The sequence below is a fragment of the Alligator mississippiensis genome, chromosome 11 (assembly GCF_030867095.1).
Source record: "Alligator mississippiensis isolate rAllMis1 chromosome 11, rAllMis1, whole genome shotgun sequence".
NCBI classification, from domain to species: Eukaryota; Metazoa; Chordata; order Crocodylia; family Alligatoridae; genus Alligator; species Alligator mississippiensis.
In genome coordinates, this window is record NC_081834.1 from 65,523,936 (window position 1) to 65,542,727 (window position 18,792).

General features: G+C 54.8%; 1 protein-coding gene across 1 annotated transcript; it reads left to right on the forward strand.

Moving 5' to 3' along the window:
* Positions 1-3,042: 3,042 nt before the first annotated feature.
* LOC132244217 (DLA class II histocompatibility antigen, DR-1 beta chain-like) lies at positions 3,043-18,308 on the forward strand. The gene is made up of 6 exons (XM_059715358.1): positions 3,043-3,209; positions 3,590-3,859; positions 6,834-7,115; positions 7,290-7,400; positions 8,899-8,922; positions 9,299-18,308. Exons 1-6 carry the CDS (start codon positions 3,104-3,106, stop codon positions 9,310-9,312), a joined length of 807 nt encoding a protein of 268 aa, XP_059571341.1. The 5' UTR covers positions 3,043-3,103; the 3' UTR covers positions 9,313-18,308.
* Positions 18,309-18,792: the final 484 nt, after the last annotated feature.

The following is an 18,792-nucleotide window of genomic DNA, read 5'->3' on the forward strand; positions in this document are numbered from 1 at the left end:
GAGTGAAGTGTGTACACATCAATCCAGGATATTTTTATCCCAGGACAAACCCAGGCACAACTTTTCCAGGGACTAATGCAACTTCTGTGCCTGGACTTAGAAGTTTATTTTATCTCTGCATTTAACCCTTCCAGATTATGGCTCACGTTCTCACCTCTGCTGCATTTTAGTTTTGAGGCACCAAGAAGATGCCTTTGAGCAAACCCCAGCTTTCAGTTACATCCTCACACTATAAACTGCTGTTCGCATGCTGGTGACTACAACAGCTGCATTAAGCCTTAGAAAATTGTCCCCTTAGAGCCCCCATAGCAGTGTGCATGCTCTTGGCTGTGCCAGATACTGTCTCACAAGGCAAATGTAGGCAGGGGATGCGCTCTGCTACCAAGCCTTCCTCTGCATCTTGCTCCAGACAAGGCTTGCTGAGCTGCTCTGATTTGGCTTCACCGCTACGGTACCATCGAGGTACCTCAAGAATAGAGGACAGTTGCATTTAGTGCATAGTATTTTTTTTACTACATTTAGTGCTAACTCATAATAACCATGTCTTTTACTTGGGCATTTTGAATTAAGGGTGATGTCAAACTGATTTTGAAAAAAAAAGTTTAACGGCGGCAAGCAACAGCCGTAACTTAAGGTTGCCATTAGGAAGCATGACAAATAGGAGCTTTGTTGGCATTCCCAGGACCAATACAAACAGAGGATTAATTAAATGTCAACTATATTAACCAATGAAGACAAACAATCTAAAGTTCAATTGTGGGTTGAAAGGTTGGGTGCCTCAAGAGAAAAATAAAGGACATAGAAGCTTTCAGTTTCATACCAACAGAGGACAGAGTAGCAGAAAACAGGACTGTGCTCTATGAAAAAGGGCGAATGGCCATCCTATCACCACTCCTGGCATGTTTCCAGGCTGAGGTCTACTCCCCAATGTGTGGCTTCGAGGCTCTGGGAGCTGCTCCCCGCCCCCACACTGGGTCGGAGCCAGGGGCTCTCCAGGGTCTGGTTCCCTGTCCATGCTCCCAGGAACCTGGGACGGGGGAAATAGGGGAGGAAATGGGGCAGGAGATCCCAGGGCTGGACTCTTGTCTGATTTCTGCAGCTGTATCCTTGCCCTGGGGCTCCCGGCACTGGGGAGAGACACTCCTCTTCTGGGGGCACCAGTGTCCCTTCAGCTCCAAACACCACAGAGGTGCTCCCTAGACTCTGCATTGTGGTCCAGGGGTTCCCCAAGTGCCAGACTCTGCCAGGGGGGTTTCCCCAGTGCTGGATGCACAGGGACCCCCTTACCCTGCTCCTCCTTCAGACCTGAACCTACCAACGCCGCCCCCTCATCCCCTACCCCTCAATAGCCCAGGGAAGCACCTCCCTTCTCAGCACCCAGTCACGAGCCCATGTTTAGTTACTTTTCTGTTCGAACCTACAAAACCCCAATGTCCCCCCAGGAGTGTGGATTGAAACCAAAGCGTGCTGGAGCCCAGGGTGCAGTGGTGACTCACAGGAGGAATATCCCCTGCTGAGCCCCCCTGGGGTGGCTGAGTCCTGGACAGGGACTGGAAAACCATGAGGCCGGGCCAAGCCAGGGGCTGCTGTCCCTGCCCAGAGGGCAGGCTCTGCTCAGCTGGATGTGGGCCTGGGATGTCTCTGTAGAAACCCTTGCTCCTCCTGTCTCCTGCAAGTGAGTGTCCCACTGGGGAGAGCTCAGCATGTGGAATGAGGGGGCTCTACTTCCCCTCTCCCACTCGTGCTCCAACCATTGGTCCAGGTGTTCAAGACCCTGTACTGCAAATGGCTTTGACCATCCTGCTGCTCTGCATGGCCAGCTGGGTGCACAGGGCCAGCTAGGCCCAGAGGAAGCCCCCTTCTCTATCCAGCTCCTCTCTGGGGGGCACTTGCACTGGGCACAAGGTCAGGCAGCTACAGAGAAAGCAGGGTGGTGGACACACATGCAACTCTCCCCTGGGCAGACAGCAGGGGCTGGGAGGGATCTGCTAAAGAGAGAAGTTCCTTGTCCTGATGAAGCGATGGCAGGGAGAGCAACAGCCCAGAGGAGATGGACAAACTCCCACCAGACAGCACCATATGTGCAATCTTATAGTCCTGCAAACCATGTCCCAGTACAGTTATTAATTCAAGACTGGAAGAATACACCCAAGTGAAAACTTGGCAACTGAATATCTCACTTCTGTGTAACCAGGGCAGATTTTGCACTAGAGAAAAGAACTCAAACTATTCCACTGAGCATAATATGACAACTCCCACCAGACAGCAGGTACCATGGATGGGGCTCAGGGGAGATGGGACACGGGGCCCTGCCTTTCACCAGTTTCAATCTGGTCCCAGTGACCAAACCCTCCAGCCCTGCACCCCTCTTTAGTCCCTTTGTGCACAGAGTGGATGGGATTCCTCAGCGCGCACCCTTCCTGCCCACCCTCAGCACCCAGTTGCTGCCTCTGTCTGCGGGGCTGGGTGGTCACAGGGGGCTGGGCAGAGGGGCAGGGAGAGCAGATGGGTGCACAGTCTTGAAGGTTGCCTGGGATTTGGGTGTACAGGTCCTGACTGCCCCAGATGCCCCATGTACCGCACTGCACAGCACTGTACGGCTCTGGGGCTCAGCTCCCACCTGTGACATGGGGAGAACAGCCCTGCCCAGGTGCCCTGGGTGTGAGGGGGAAATGCAGAGGGGAGAGGAGAAGTCAGGGTTTGGGAACACTGTGGGAGATGAGCTGAGGGAGCCCTGGGGTGGCTGAGCCCTGGAGACAGGGCTTCCCCCTGGGGTGGGTCCCTGGGAGCAAAACTAACTCCTCTGTGGATGTGGACCCTGGGCTCCCCCCAGCACCACCCAGCTGCCATGGGGCCAGTGCAGGTGCTGGGGCCAAGCACCGACTCTGCTGCAGCCGGGACAAGTGTGGAGCGGAGCCCTGCTGACCCCGGCTTCACCTGGCGACAGATGACACCGCTCAGCCCCGATGCTGATTGGTGTGCGGGGCGGGTGCTGTCCTGTCCCCGGGGCTGGGCAGCGTCCTGGGAGCTGGTGCTCGGAGCTGGGCAGAGCAGTTCTCATTTCGGGCCATCGAGGGGTGTCAGCTGTGTGTCCTGCGCAGCGATGGGGACCGGGGGGATGCCGGGGGCCGGGAGGCGCTGGGCTGGGGCTGTGCTGGTGACACTGGCGGTGCTGGGACCCCACGTGGCTCGTTGCACGGAGCCCCCAGGTGAGCAGGGCTCGGGGTGGGTCCGGCAGGACCTCGAGCCGCGGCAGCTCTGGGCTTTCCTGCAAGGGGAACCGATCTCCGGCTTTAGGGACAGGGATGTCGGGGGTTTCTGTGCGGAGGGACCGCGATGCACGGCCGGGCGATGCTGCGGGGGAGCAGTGACCCCCGATGGACACGCGGGTGCTGCACAGGCAGTGGTCTGAGGTGGGGTCACTGGGGGGGCAGGGGGCAGCCCGGGGGGTCGGGCAGGAGGGGGGCAGACGGCCGGGGGGGGGGGGCGCCGCGTGTGGTCCCAGAGCAGTGAGTGCCCGGGCACTCTGCCCCCCGGGGGTCTGCTGTGGGGAGACCCTGACCCGCCTCCTCTGTCCCTCCCCCCCCAGAGCACTTCATCTACCTGGGCACGGACGAGTGTTACTACACCAACGGCACCCAGCGCGTGAGGTATGTGTGCCGGGAGATCTGGAACCAGCAGGACTTCGTTCACTTCGACAGCGACCTGGGCGTGTTCGTGGCCGACACGGAGCTGGGGGAGCCTGACGCCAAGTGCTGGAACAGCCAGAAGGACGTGCTGGAGGATGCACGGGCCGCAGTGGACACGTGCCGATACAACTACGGGGTGGCTGAGCAAGGCCACGTGATCGGCCACAGCGGTGAGTCCCCGGGGTCTGGGGCCGTCGCTGGGTGCGGAGGCGGTGGCGGTGGGGGCGGCGGTGGGGGCGGGGGCAGGGCCAGGCTCAGGCCCTGGGGTGATCGCCCACAGCCCCTGGCCCTGCGGGGCGCACGGGAACACCATCCCCGCGCACAGCGGAGCTTGAACCACGTACACGCAGGGCCGTGTCACTGGCCGCAGCGCGGTGTCCCCGGGCTCTGGCGCCTTCCCCGTGTGCAGTGGGGCTGTGGGGGGCGAGGGCCAGGAGCTGCAGCTGCTCCCCACAGCCCCCACCCACGCCGCCAGGGCAGGGGCAGAGCTGCGCCGTGGGGCGCGGGCAGAGGAAGGGGCAGGTGTGACGGGGAAGGGAAAGAAATAACACGGTGGGGCACAGGAGGAGGTGGGAGTGCAGACCCTGGGGGGGAGGGGCAGGTGGTGGGTGCCGGGTTGTACTTGGGGGGGGGGAGGGTTCACATTGTCACCCTACAGGGGCACGACCCACGGGGCAGCTGCAGCGACACTCCCTGGGGCAGGGGCAGCTGGGGGCAGTCAGGTCACACCGGGGGCTGCAGAAGTGACCCAGGAGCATCAGGCCCCCAGGGCTGGGAGGGGCGCAGGGGTCGCCCATGGTGGAGGACGGACAGGAGCCCAGGCACGGCCTGCGATGCAGTGATGGGAGCTGTGGGGTCAGAGGGGCTCTGCCCGTCTCCACTCGCAGGACTGCTTTGGCTGGGGAGTGGCTGTGGGCCCTGGTCCCGGGGGCCGGCTGCGCAGCATCCACCAGTGACTGAGATCAGAGCTCCCTGCCCTAGAAACCAGTCCCTGCAAAGAGTGTTGCCCAAGGCCTGCAGGTGGGTCCAGGCAGGGGCACTCGCGCCACAGGCAGGACCCAGGGACTCAGCCCTGTGCAGCCTTTCCCTGGGGCGGGGGCAGGTCCCTGCGGTGTGGGAGGGGGCACCACAGCTGGGGCTTTCCTGGGCCCCAGACAGCTTTGCCTGCCCAGATCCTGGGGAATGTCCTCTTTCCATCGGGGCAGAAAACCAGAAGGGTCTTGCTCATCTCCGAGAAGACAAGCTTGTTGCTCTTGGTGTGGGGCAAGTCTCTGCATTCAGGGGTAACGGGAATCTCATCCAGATGAGCCGGGGTCCTGGTGTCCTGTGTTTAAAAATCCCAAATTCTCTGCTTAAAAAACCCCACATCCACATTTTCCCATGATTAAAATGAAACTCTGCTGTAGATAGAGGTGTCAGCTGCACACAAAGTTTATTGAGATATTTACTGTTTTAAACCAATTTGGAAACCAGCCAGTGCCTCAGTCATTACAATAAAATACAATCTAAATACCTCTATATTTTGGCATTTGATTTTGGTCATTGATCATGGAAAATCAGAGCTTCCCCTGCCCGCTTCACTCACCAGGATGTGGGTCCAGCTGCAGCTGCTCCCTCCCCCGCCCCTCCGGTGCTTTGTGCTATTGAGCAGCCCTGATATGTCAGTACCCCTCACTATCAAGCTGTAGCCCCCCCCCCAGCCCTGCTGATACCCCTTACTACTGACCTGCACTCCCCCATCCTCACCAATGTCCCTCACTCCTGACCCACAGCCCACCGTCCCCACCAGTGCCCCTCAATCCTGATTCACAGCCCACTAGCCCTGCTGATGCCCCTCACTCCTGACCTGCACCTCCCCATCTCCACCAGTCCCCTCACTCTCGAACCGCAGTCCCTCATCCACACTGGTGCCCCACACTCTTGACCCACAGCCCCGCCATCCCTGCCAGTTTCCCTCTCTCCTGGCAACCCCCCACGCACCTCAGTCCTGCTGGTGCCCACCACTTTCAATCCACTTCCCCCTCCCCCAGGCTGCAGCCCCTCTGTATATTGGGAAGGGGGTTGTATGGGGCAGGGGAGGTGCCCAACCATAGGCAACAGCATACGTGATGAGTTGGGGTGGTATGGGGTGGACATGTCCCCCCCCAGATTTGTATGCCCACAGCAGGACGTGAGGCTATAGCTTGGCCGGACCACCAGGCAGGAGCTGCCTTTGTGGCCCAGCGGGTGGGACCTGGCACAGGAGGGTGGAGCAGGGTGGCAAGACTCACTGCTGCCACTGCCGCCAACACCTCTGCACCAGCCCTGCCACCATGGAGTAAAGCCGCGCCACCAGCAGGGTGAGGAGTAGCAGACCAGGGGAACTTGCACGTGGAGCCGCACCTCTACCCGGCCACCTTTTCTCTTTAAAGGAGAACATCCACATTCTTGTGCAGTAAATGGAAAACCCGAACGTCTGCTTATGAGACGTATGATGCGGTCTCCTGGGGACAGGGCCAGGTCCCAAACCTGGGATATCTTTGCCACTCTCTGGCACTCCCAAGCAAAGCCCCTGGCTGTACACAGGTGGAAGCCATTAACCCAGGACAGGACACTTTGTGCTGCAGCCATAGAGCTTGAACTCCAAAATGGAGAGGTCTCCCCTTGGCATCTTGAATGAAAAAGGGAATCCAGAGCCTTTGAAAGACACTACTGGATTCAGGTCATTTGCAACTAAGAAAAAGAAACTGCAATTAAAGTTTAGCTTTAATGATAAACAAATAGCATATTTTCTTGAATGCAACATGCAGCAGCAACAACATGCATCAGGGGAGAAAAACACATTTTCTTAAAATAAGTAAGCAAGTAGTAGCAGGGAGGCTGCCACTTGCTCCGCTTCTTGAGAGTCCAGAAACTGCTCTTACCGAATTCCTCAGTTCAGCTTCACATTGCAAAGTCCAGTTATTTGTTCTTGGGGAAAAGAATGTGTGCTGCATGTGGGAAAACACAGCAGTTTTATAGTGGCACCAAAGTAAAGATTTACCTAAACTCAAGGCTCAGGGGTGAGAGAAACTGAGACGGGCAGGGGTTGGGGGGAGAAAACTTTCCCTGATGGAGGAATCATTCTTTCTCCCAGCTCATTCTCTCCATCTCTTTCCTCCTCAGTGAAGCCCAAGGTGAAAGTCTCCCCAACAAAATCAGGAGCCCAGGCCCACCCAGACACACTGATTTGCTCTGTGACGGGGTTTTACCCTGGTGGGATCGAGGTGAAATGGTTGAAGAACGGGCAGGAGCAGATGGCCGGAGTGGTGTCCACGGAGCTGATGCAGAACGGAGACTGGACCTTCCAGATCCTTGTGATGCTGGAAATGACCCCCCGGAGCGGGGACGTCTACACCTGCCAGGTGGAGCACAGCAGCCTGCCGGACCCTGTCACTGTGCTCTGGGGTAAGGAACTCGGATCCTGGGGCAGCCCCTGAGATCTTGGAGGAGACGGGTCTCCCTTTGTGCAGCCCCACAAGGGCTGTCCATGGTCAGACCCCTTTCCCACAGAGGGCAGGGGTGTGAGCAGGGGGTGGGAGCCGGGACTGAGCCCTTCACCTCTGGCTCTTGTCTCTACAGAGGTGCAGTCAGACTCGGCCAGGAGCAAGATGCTGACAGGGGTTGGGGGCTTTGTGCTGGGGCTGATCTTCCTGGCACTGGGACTCCTCGTCTACCTGAGGAACAAGAAAGGTGAGTGGGGCTCGGCTGGGGTGCTGGAACCAAGGCGTTGTTGGAGCAAAATGCTCGGCCTGTCGGTCTGTCTGCAGGCTCCGCTTCCTCTCACACCCCAGAATGAACTGCCCTGGAGTCTGGCAGGGGCTTCCCGGTTTCTCACCTCCTGGGGCTGGGGCTGGATCCTACTGTCCCTCCCTCCTCTAAGGGGCAGGGCAGAGCAGGGGCCATAGGTAGGCAGAGCTGCCACTGCCTTGACACTGGGCATTTCCTCTCCCCTGCTAAAAGGCAGTGACCCTGGGTTCGGAGGTGCCAGTCCCAAGGGGGTGGGGGCACCTGGGTGTAACCCACTGTGGGACTTCATGGGGCTGAGGTATCAGGGGGGTCTTTCTGCCCCAAACCTCTCTCCTCTGTCCTGTTGCTTGTCTGCTGGCACAGAATCAGGTTTGCCTCTGGGAAAACTTCATATCCTAGCAGACCTTAATCTCAGCTGCCCTTGTCTCGGACTTTGTTGCTCCAACTGAGGAAGCTTTGGCAGCTGGTGGGTCAGACTCATTTTGTTCAGCCCAATATAATGTAGATCCTCAGCCCTGCAGGTGTGAAAGGCCTGAAGGTGTCAGTTGTTCTGGACTCACCATTACCCTAGACAATCAGGGAGGGATGTGGAACAGGGGAAGGATTGTCTCACCTACACCAGACCCAGGGAGAAAATGTCCCCCTGCACTGTGACTGGCAGAGAGGAGCATAACAGACCTTTCCTGCAGTCAGGAGATGAGGAGCAGCAGCAGGAAGGAGAAAGCACTGCTCATGGCTCTGCTCCCTGTGAGGCCAATGCAGCTTTCACGCCTACCTGGGAACTAGCAGAAGCTGCTCTTACCATATTTCTCCCATATACTGCTCACTGCAATTTCTTGCAGGTGGAGTTTTTGGTGTTATTTTTTCTTTCTTAAGGAAAGGTGACTGCAGTCTGAGGATAGTACATTTTCTCTTGCACCCGTGCTTATCGGAATCAGTTTCCTTCTTTATGATACTCCTCGCCACCTCCTTCTTCCCTAAATTTTCAATTGCTGTTTTTGGCAGAAAAGAAAAACATAGCAAGGGCTCCTCCAAAATGTGCACAGCCATGGTCTGATCTATGGGTGTACTGAACACTTGATTCAGCCCGCATCTCCCTGCCTGCCCTCGGTCATATAGTGAAGATACAGACACACCTTCCTAGCTGAATCTGTGGCTTACACAAGTGTGACCCTGCTTGAATTCATCCTTGCTGAATGTTGTCTGGAAATAGAGACCAAAGCAGAGAGTAGTGAATCCAGTTCAGGGAAATATCTATACGTGCACACAGCAAATCCCTATATCCAGCCCTATTTGGCTGAGCCTGTCATTGAGTTTTTAATGGGGGATGTGGGGTCCCTAATGGGGTCTGCTCTGCACCTCAGGGCTAGGGCAGGATCTCTGATCTCTCAGAGGGGCTGCCTCTGCTGAGACTCTCACCATGTCTCTCCTTGTTTTCCAGGCCGCCCCGTTCCCCAGCCAACAGGTAATTTCCATCTCTGTCTACTCCTATGAAGCCCCCTCCCCCTCAGGGACCACAGGCTGTACAGGGAGTCCATGGAGCGGCTGCCCCTGCCCTTTCACCCCAACACTTGCCCAGCCCAGCATGGGTGGGAGCTGGAACATGGAGCGTTTGCAGTGAGGAAGAGGAGGAGTCTCCATCTCCCTCATTAGTGCCATTTGGGCCAAACCTAGAGCTACTCCCATGGTCAGAGCATCCTGGGCCCTGCAAAAGCATCTCCCCACCCGGAGGCTCCAGACAAGCCTCTAGGGAGGCCCTGGCACCTGTCAGATCCCCCCCGGCCCTTCCCCAGTGCTGCTAGTCCCTGCCCTGGGCTGATGTCTCCCCTCTCTCCCTGCAGGGCTCCTCAGTTAGATCCTGCAGCTTCGGGGCCTGCATTGCCCAGCGTGATTCTCCAGCCCCGTCTCCTGGCACCTGTCCCTGTGTCTGGAACTCTTCTCACTTTCCCTCCATCCTCACCTGGACCCCTGGGGTTGACTCCTCAGAGTTAACCCTTTATCTGCCTAAGTGTATACCACATCTGCACTCAGAAATGCTACTGATTTTGGGGGGATCTCCAGGGGACTTGTATCTGAGACACAGGGAGTTGTAACAAGGCTGTTTGCAGCAGTTGTCACAGCCCTTTGGAATGAGACTCCCGTGGGGCCCAACTTAAGCTAATATGCCCCAGGAAGGACCAGTATCACCCTCAGCCCGAGCGGTGGAAACATGTTGTTAGGAAAGGACAGGGTGGAGGAGCCCAGTGATACCCAGGGAACACATGCTCTACCCTTGGGCCAGGGCGGTCCTGGGGGGTCTCTGAGCTTGTAGCCACCTCGTTGTAATTGAGATCTGGTAAGCCTGGCCTGGGGTCCCAGGTGTCCCGTGGGGCTGTTGGAGAGAAGCAGGTGGGAGTTGAATTGGGTCCATTGAAACATGTGCTGGAGCTTGTGCTATTTAATTGTTCCTGCTACTGCTCTGGATCACTCCTTGGGGACTGGAAAGGAGCAGCTTTCTGTCCTGCTGGGGGTGATGTTGTTTCTGACCAATAACTTGTCTCACCGGTGTGTGCGGTGCGTTGAGCCCTCCCTTTTCATAGCTCCATTTCCCTGGGTCTGTTTCTGAAGCTGTGTGGGTTTACAGCCCCGTGCAGCAAAGTCAGTCTCCCCCACACTCTCCTAACTGCATCTGGTGTTTCCCTCACCCCATGGCTGCCACGTTCCCTTTGATGGTGGGAGTTGCAATCAGGAATGAAATGGCAGTGAAGCTGTGACAGAGGCTGACCTCGGGGGTGCCACCAATCCTGCTGTGATCCACAGGCCTCGCTTCAAGTCACCTTTGGTGCCTTCCCCCTGGGCTCACCCCACAGCTCTGCACAGGCTGTGCTCGGCTCCCCATCAGCAGGTGCCAGCAGAGGCCGTCCCTGGGCCCTGCCCTGAGGGCTCTCCGCTGGCTTTGGAGGACATCAGCTACTGAGAGTGTGAGCTTGCGAAGGTGCTGAACATGCAGGTGAAAATCTCTGGTTCTTGTTCCTTGAATCTGCTAATGGTAATACAGGTCTCATGTCCCCGCATGGTCACAATGTAGTCTGTGCTGGCCGGCCTCGCAGCTCTTTCCCTTCCCCTGGCTGTGCGTGTTGGTTTCTGAGTGTCCTTGGACATCATGAGCATGGCTTGTCCCTTACTGATGGTCTGCGAAAGGGGAGATCAGATCCGAGCACTTGGGAAATTCTGTTCTGGAGGAGGGGACCTGTCATTTCTAGCACAAGTGAGGTGAAGGGTGTGATTCCCTAAGTTGGCAAAATTTCCCCCGCTGTGATCAGGCACTGACTGAATGAGTGCGGTGCAGCTGAGGCACTTTGCACTGAAGAGTTGGTCCCTTGGGTCTAGCTCTCCTTTGTAAAACAGCAGACAGCAGAGAGGGGTCTGGGGCTGAGGGACTCCTGTGAAGGTGTGAGGGCTCCCCAGGGTGTCCCACAAACACTTGTCAGTGCTGAAACCCATCCTGTTCTCATCTGCCCACCCCTGTAACCTGTCCAGGTCCGATTGCAGCATATTCCTCCCTTCTAGCGTGCCCACTTCTCCCCACATCTTAGTGCCATCTGCAAATTTGAACAAGGTGCTTTCCACCCCCTCATCCAAGTCACTGATGAAGATGTTGAACAGTGCGGTCCCGAGGACCGAGCCCTGGGGGACCCCACTGCCCACATCCCTCCAGGTCGAAAGTGAACCGTCCACCACCACTCTTTGGGTGTGGCCCTCCAGCCAATTTGTGACCCATCTGACTGTGTAGGCATCGACACCACAATCTCCTAATTTTTTAAGAAGAATGGGGTGAGAGACAGTGTCGAAGGCCTTCCTAAAGTCCAGAAAGACTATGTCCACCATGACACCTGTGTCCAAGGAATTTGTGACCTGGTCATAGAAGGCCACCAGGTTGGTCTGACAGGGCCTGCCTTGAATGAACCCATGCTGGTTGCCCCTAAGCATAACCTCCCCTGCTGGCCTCTTGCAGATGTGCTCCTGGAAAATTTTCTCAAAGAGCTTCCCCAAGACCAAGGTAAGACTAACAGGCCTGTAATTTCCTGGGTCCTCCTTCGTCCCATTTTTGAAACTGGGGACCACTTTGGCCCTTTTCCAGTCCTCTGACATCTCGCTGGAGCACCCCGAGTGCTCATAAAGCCATGCCAGGGGTCCTAAAATGACCCCTGCTAATTCCCTCAGCATCCTGGGGTGGAGATCGTCAGGACCTGCTGATTTGAACACGTCCAGTCCCTCCAGAAGTTCCCTGACTAGGTCCTCTCTGACCCTGGGCCTGGCTGCGCCTCCCCTGGGGCCATTGGGGGTCCCGGTGGTGGGGATGACCTGGTCCCTGCTCAGAAAAATGGAGGCAAAGAAATCGTTAAATAAGTTAGCTTTGTCATCTGGTGTGACCACCAGATTTCCAGGCGTGTCCTTCATAGGCCGTACATTACCCAGTAACTTTTTTTTGACCCCTTCATATTTATCAAAGGATTTCTTGTCGTCCTTGATCCGGGTAGCTAGTCCCAGTCCCATCTCTGCCTTAGTCTTCCTGACTGCCCCCCTGCAGCCCCGAGCAACTGTAGTCCTCCCTGGTGATGGCCCCTCCCTGCCATTGGGTGTACGCCTCCCTTTTAGCTAGGAGACATTCTCATATGCTTTTGGTGAGCCATGGGGGCTTTTGAGCACTCTTGCCCCCTTTGATCCGTGTTGGGATTGCCACCCTTTGGGCTCGGAGGACCTTCTCCTTCAGGAATGACCACTCTTCTTGGACTCCCAATTCCCCACCCCTCTGGAACCTCAGTGCCTACACAACTAGTCTCCTTAGGTCAATGAAATCCACCCTCCTGAAGTCCAGGGCTGCTGTCTTGCTGCAGGCCTTTATCACCCTGCGCTGGATGGTGAATGCGATGATCGCTATCTTCCAGGTGGTCGAGCACCCGCAGACCCCTCACCAGGTCGTCGCCTGTGGCTAGGACTAGGTCTAACAAGACGTCTCCCCTGGTGGGGCTGTGCACATCCTAGGTTAGATGAAGGTCCTGTAACATGGCAAGGAACCTATGTGAGTGGTCAGACCTGGCTGACTGCTCTTCCCATCAAATGTCCATATAGATTAGGTCACCCATGATGACCACGTTCTTTGACTTAACTGCCTCTGCGAGCTGACCTGAGAATTTCCGCTCTAGCTCTTCCCCCTGGTTGGGAGGTCTGTAGCAGACCCCCACCGTCAAGTCCCTTTCCCCCCGACCCCCTTGTATTCTACCCCAGATCACTTGAGTGTGTCCCTCCTCTGACCCAGTGCTGCTCATTGAGGATGTGAATTGTTCTTTGACGTAGAGAGCCACATGCCCGCCTTTCCTCCCTCTTCTATCCCTCCTGTACAGCCTATAGCTCTTGATGTTCACCGCCCAGTCATGTGTTGGATCCCACCATGTTTCAGCGAGCCCCACTATGTCTGTGTCTGTGTCAGCTAGCAGGAGGGCAAATTCCTCCTGCTTGTTCCCCATACTGCGAGCATTAGTGTAGAGGCATTTAAGGCCTCCTGAAGGTGTATGCACCACCCCTCTAATCCCAGGACTATCCGGGTCTCTTACGTGGGTATTTCTTGTGCTCATTGTCAGTTTTGGCTGGGCTGTTCTTGTGGGCAACACTTGGTTTGGTGGTCCAGGGCTCCCTCGCACCTCATCCTCCCCTTCCCCCAGCGAGCCTAGTTTAAAGCCCGCCAGAGGAGATCGGCCAACCTGAAAGAGAACACACGCTTACCTTTGGGGGGAGGTGAAGCCCATCCCACCTGAGCATGCCTCTCGTCTTGAAGTATGGGTCATGGTCCAAGAAGCTGAAGCTCTCCTCAAGACACTATTCATAAAGGCACAAGTTGACCTCTCTGACACAGATCTCATGGCGTCGTCCACGTCCGCTCACTGGAAAGACAGATGAGCAGATCACTTGTGCCCCTGTCTCCTTCAGCTTGCCCCCAGAGCATGGTAGTCCTTCATCAGATGATCTGGGCTTCCCCTGCCTGCATCATTAGCGCCCACAGGAATTAGTACCATGGCGTAGTAATCAGTGGGCTAGATAATGGCCGGGATCATCTCCATCACATCCTGAATCCTCGCTCTGGGCAGACAGGAGACCTCGCGTGTCAAGGAATCCTGGTGACAGGTGAGACCCTCTGTACCTCTCAGGGTGGAGTCGCCTATAACAAGCACTTGGCATCTCTTCTTCCAGGTCAACTTGCCTTTTTCAGTCTGTTCAGTGCGTGGAGTGACCTCCTCTCCAGAGGTTTCTTCCTCTCCTTCCTTCTCCTCCAGTGTCGCCAGGGCCTCATACCTGTCTCCAGCTGGACTGGGAGAACTGGTAGTGCACCGTCGCAACCAGCCCTGGTTCTGGAGGGAACCTTCTGCCATTCTGCTGTGGAGGGCATCTCCTGGGGTGCTTCTCCCTTTGGTGCTTGGCCCTGCAGGGAAAGGAAATACCCATCAATATTGTCCTCTGCTTCTCTGATCCCCTCAGCCTGCTAACCTCCTCCTGGAGCTCCCTCACCTGCCCCTCCAAGGCCCTAAGACGGGCACCTGCAGGACAGGTGTGGGGGCCCCTGTTTCCTGCCCCGCCCCAGCCCCCCTGGGAGCCATATTCCTTTTGTCAGGGATAGGCGGTGGAGGGGGAAACATTGGCGATCAGAAATCCACCATGATTGAAGTGCTGGCAGGGGCTGACCTGCGGGTGGAGGGGGCCACCGATTCCTGTCATGATTCACACAAGGAACCAGGGGCGACGTGTAGGGAATGCATGTGGGTGCACATGCAAACCCTGAACGTGGCAGTGCATCCCCGGTGGCATCTGCAGGAACTCCCAGCTTACTACCACCACGCTCCCACTGCCACCAGCACAGCCGTGCCCCCTCAGCCGCTGGGGGCACACACCATTCATGCAAGGAACTTCTGGAGTCTCTCCCATGAGGCTCAGCCCACAACTAGATGGGAGGCCATCTAGACCTGCTGAGCAGGGACACGAGCAGAGGCAGCTCCTGGTGCCCTGCTCTGAGGGCTCGTAGCTGGCTTGTGAGGATGTCACCCCCTTGATGCAGGTGGGGTGCGTGTGCGTAACATGCAGGTGAAAATCTGAAGTTAGGTTTTGTTGAGTCTACTAATGGCAAACCAGGCCCCTAGATGTTCACAACACAGCCTGTGCTGTCCAGCCCGGCAGCTGTTTCCCACGCTTGTGGCTGGAGTCCTGTATTTCTGCCTGGCCTTGGACAGCCTTACAGAGCTTGTGCCTTACTGACCATGTGCATTAACTGTGAGATCAAAGCACTTGGGAAATCCTGGCTGCCTCTTCTGCGGAGGAGGGGAGCTATAGCATGAACATAATGAAAGGAGTGATTCCCAAACCTGGCAATGTTTCCTCTGCTACGAGCTGGCAAGGCCTGAATGAGTCCAGTGGAACTGAGGCATTTGGCACCTGCGACGTAGCCCGGCTTGTTCTCAGTGCTCAGACAGGAGACAGCAGAGAGGGGTTTGGGACTGAAGGACTCCTCTGAAGGTGTGAGGGCTCCCCAGGGAGTGTCACAAAGGATGGTAATATGGGAGTGTGGGGCATCTCTAAGCCAAAGGAGACAACAGGGGTAGTGCTGGTGTTGCTATGATCCAGGGGAGCCCTTCACAGAAGATACCAACTAGAGCCCAAGGGCTGGTCTGGGAGTTGTGACCCAGGACAGCACTTCTTTGTGCACCAGGCAATGAGCTCCCAAGCTGAGGATCACCCCTCTCTCACTGCCCCTCATGTCACTGGACCATGTGCCACATCCTGTCTTGCAGCTGCGAGGTACTGGCATCACTCCATCACTCACAGGCTGGAGCTACTGGGTCTCCTATGTCTCTGGTGGGGACCCCAGGACCCAGAGAGTTGCAGAAATGTCCCATGTGGAGGGGTCCCCATCCAGTCCTTCACTAATCATGGGGCTGGGGCACCTTTGTAGCTGGTTACAGGGTGATGGTGCTAAGGATTTACCATGTGCACTCTCCTCCTGCCTTCCCAGGCACGAGAAAGGGAGAAGCTTGAGTTGGGAAAGACCCTTGTCCAGCTGCCAGAGAGGAGATGAACAGCTCCCTGCTTAAGTGCAACTCTGAACCTGTATGCTGGCACCCACCCCAGCTGCCCTGCCCCTGGCACCCCCTGAGACTGCATGCTAGTGCCCCTCCCCGTGTTGACATGAAGGGTGGGGAATGGGCACACTCGTCCTTTCCTGTCGTTTGAAGTCCAGTTCCACTTAGGCCCCAGTGATGGACGACTGTGAAACTCAAGCTAACCTGGGCCTTCCCACAAAAGTTAAAATACAAAATACTGATGACAGCTGCATAGTGCAAGAAGATGTGAGTTTGTGGCTAGGCTGTCTGACAACAATCAATGAGGTATCCCTTCCTGCTTACCTTGCTGTATTCATGCTGAGTTTAATCAGGCTCCTGTTGTGTGGTACGTAGATGTATAAAATGTCTGTCCTTGAATAACTAGTTTGGTAAATATTTCTTTTGTAAATAATTCATGTTTATGTGCAGGAAGAGTCATTCTCAATATCCTTCTGATTTACTTTTGTTTTACCTTAGTGGTTCCCTTAATCTTCGGAGGACAATTCCTAAAAACCTTGTGTTTTCCCTGGTTGTTAATCAATTTCTTGATACATCCCAAACTTAGTAGAAATAGATAACCTCTTGTCACTGAGGTGCCTCCTGGCTCTGGGGGGGCACACAGTGTGTGGGGGCACAGCCCAATGCACTCCCTAGCGGACTCGGAAATGGACCAAAAGTGCTTCTGGTCCACTTCTGGGTGTGCTGCTGAGCTCGCTAGGGACTCCCCCAGATTCGCTCCCTCCACCCCAGCATCTCAGTACTCACAAGACATAGAAAAAACATTGAAAGCTGTTTCTGTGGGTGAATCGCTGATTCTCTGAAGCAGCATCAGATCTTCAGATTCGGTTTTGGCCGAATTGAATTGGGACAGTGATCCAAATCAACGAATCAAATCACTGTCCCAAATTTGAGCCAAATCCAAATCTCAGTTGATTACAGCCTGTTTCATACACCGCTAACGCCCATCCCTCACAGCCATTACCACTCAAAATACCCTGCTCGCAAGCCTGAGCCTTCTCTGGCTCGTATCTCTGCCCTTCTTTTGGGCATGACACTTCTCTGGCTACATCTCTGCCCTGCTCCTGGGCCTGCTGAGACCACCACCACCCACTTCTCACTCCGTAAACCACCAGCCCCTAATGTGTCTCTAAGGCTGCCTTGTCTTAACCCCTGGCAGTGCAGAGTCTCCCTCTGTCTGTTGCTGTGCCTAACCTCTTCTTTCACCACCAAGGGCTGCTGACCTCCTCTCCAAACCATGCTGCCCAATGCAGTAGTCTGGGAGTTGACCTTGCCTGTGAAGACTAAGGCAAAAATGGCATTGAGCACTTCAGCCTTTTCTGCATCTTCTGGTGAAAGGTTGCTGTAATAGAGGGTCCCCTTTGTACACTCCCCTTCTCAGCATGGATATAACAGAAGCCCCTTCTTCGTGCACCTCCCCTCCTCCCCCCTCTTTTGTGCATTTCTTTTTCCTTCTAAGTATTGACAGAGACCTAGCACACTCATTGCATGGCTGTGGCAAGGCTCAGAGCAATTCAAGAAGCAGAAGTGGCTTTCTGTAGGAGAATCCTACAAACTACCTCTACATCTCAACTGAGCTAAGTGTCACTAAGGAAAACAAAAGAGCTGAAATATCCACTTAAAAGGAAAGTGTATAAGAGACAAGAAAAGTCAAAGTGCATTGAACACATGACCGTAAATATACCCTGGTGAACGTGTTCCCTCTTTGATTAAGACCTGTTTACCAAAGCAAATGTCCCATATCTGTCTAAAGTTTTATGCTAAATCAGTCTACGTGACTGCATCTAACCTAGTTCACTCACTGTCCCCAGTGGTCTTTGATCCTCACTACCTCTCATGGTATTTTTATATATTTCTCTCAGTGTGTTTTTATATTTCATCTATCTCATGTGTGGCCTGATATTCTGTATTTTATATTTTATATCTTTTAACTTTTAATGAATGTATTCCTTAGAGTAAGTCATACCTTGCATTACTAAAATGATTATTATAAGAATACATTGGAATTGTAATCACTGGACTTGGATTGCTATATTGGGGTGGTCCTCTACGTGAATGGAGTATATATAAGTCAGTAGATAATTGAATGACAAAGCAAGATCCTCTGGCTGTTAATTGACAATAGGCTAGCCAGAGGAACTTACCATTACAAAACTCTTCTCTAGAAGCCAATTTAAGCTAATCCAGCTGCCTGAAACCTGCAAGGACACTGCCATTAAGTCAATCAAGTCAAGGGTGGACTCCCAAAACTGCACCGTCGGGCAGAACCCCCAGTGACTGTGACTGACAGCTGTCGTGCACTACGCAAGACCTGTGTAGAACAGCGACCTCTGGACTGGGCAGCCAAGATGATGCTGGGGGATCACAGAAGTCTGCCAGAAAGGGATTAAAAGGCAGTGAAGCGTGATCCTCAGTGGCATCCTCTCCTCCAGCACCCGACCTACCAGGACAGGACAAGCATGTGACTCCCTTCTGGAGAAGACATCACCTTGGAGGAAGCTGACCATCGACAGCAGACTCCAGTGCCCTGGATAGGTATAAACCAACACTGGTGCTACACTACTATTGCAGCCATTGTGTGTATGAGTGTATGTATGTGTGTGTCAGTGCATGTTAAGGTGGCCAGTACCTGTCATAACTCAAAGTCTGCATTAATGATTTTATTGGTAACTTCACATCCTGTACAATAAACTAGAATTCATGGTGATCCTGTGAGTTGGTCCTTTGTAGCCAGCATTGCCTCCCCCATTCAGTAAGGGACCCACACTTTCCCTGATCCTCCTCTTGCTACCAACAGACCTGTAGAAACCCTTCTTGTTGCCCTTCACATCGCTTGCTGGCTACAACTCCCATTGTGCTTTGGCTTTCCTGACTTCATCCCTGCATGCCTGAGCAATGCTCTTATATTCTTCCCTAGTTATTTCTTCAAGTTTCCACTTCTTATAAGCTTTCTTGTTGTGATTTAGTTAAGCTGCTCTTCTGCCGTACTTGCTAGTCTTCCTGTGCAACACGATGGATTGTTCCTGCAATCTCAGTTACATTTCTGTCAAGTACAGCCAGCTCTCCTGGACTCTTCTCCTCCTCACTCTGGCTTCCCAGGAGATCCTTCCTATGAGTTCCCTGAGTGACTTAAAGTCTGCTTTTCTGAAGTCCAGGGTCCTTACTGTGCTGCTCTCCATCCTTCTTTCCTC

Coding starts and splice junctions, on each gene's coding strand:
- LOC132244217 (XM_059715358.1), top strand. CDS start 3,104: ATGGGGACCGGGGGGATGCCGGGGGCCGGGAGGCGCTGGGCTGGGGCT. Junction 3,860..6,833: donor CCACGTGATCGGCCACAGCG/GTGAGTCCCCGG, acceptor TTTCCTCCTCAG/TGAAGCCCAAGGTGAAAGTC. Junction 7,401..8,898: donor CTACCTGAGGAACAAGAAAG/GTGAGTGGGGCT, acceptor CTTGTTTTCCAG/GCCGCCCCGTTCCCCAGCCA.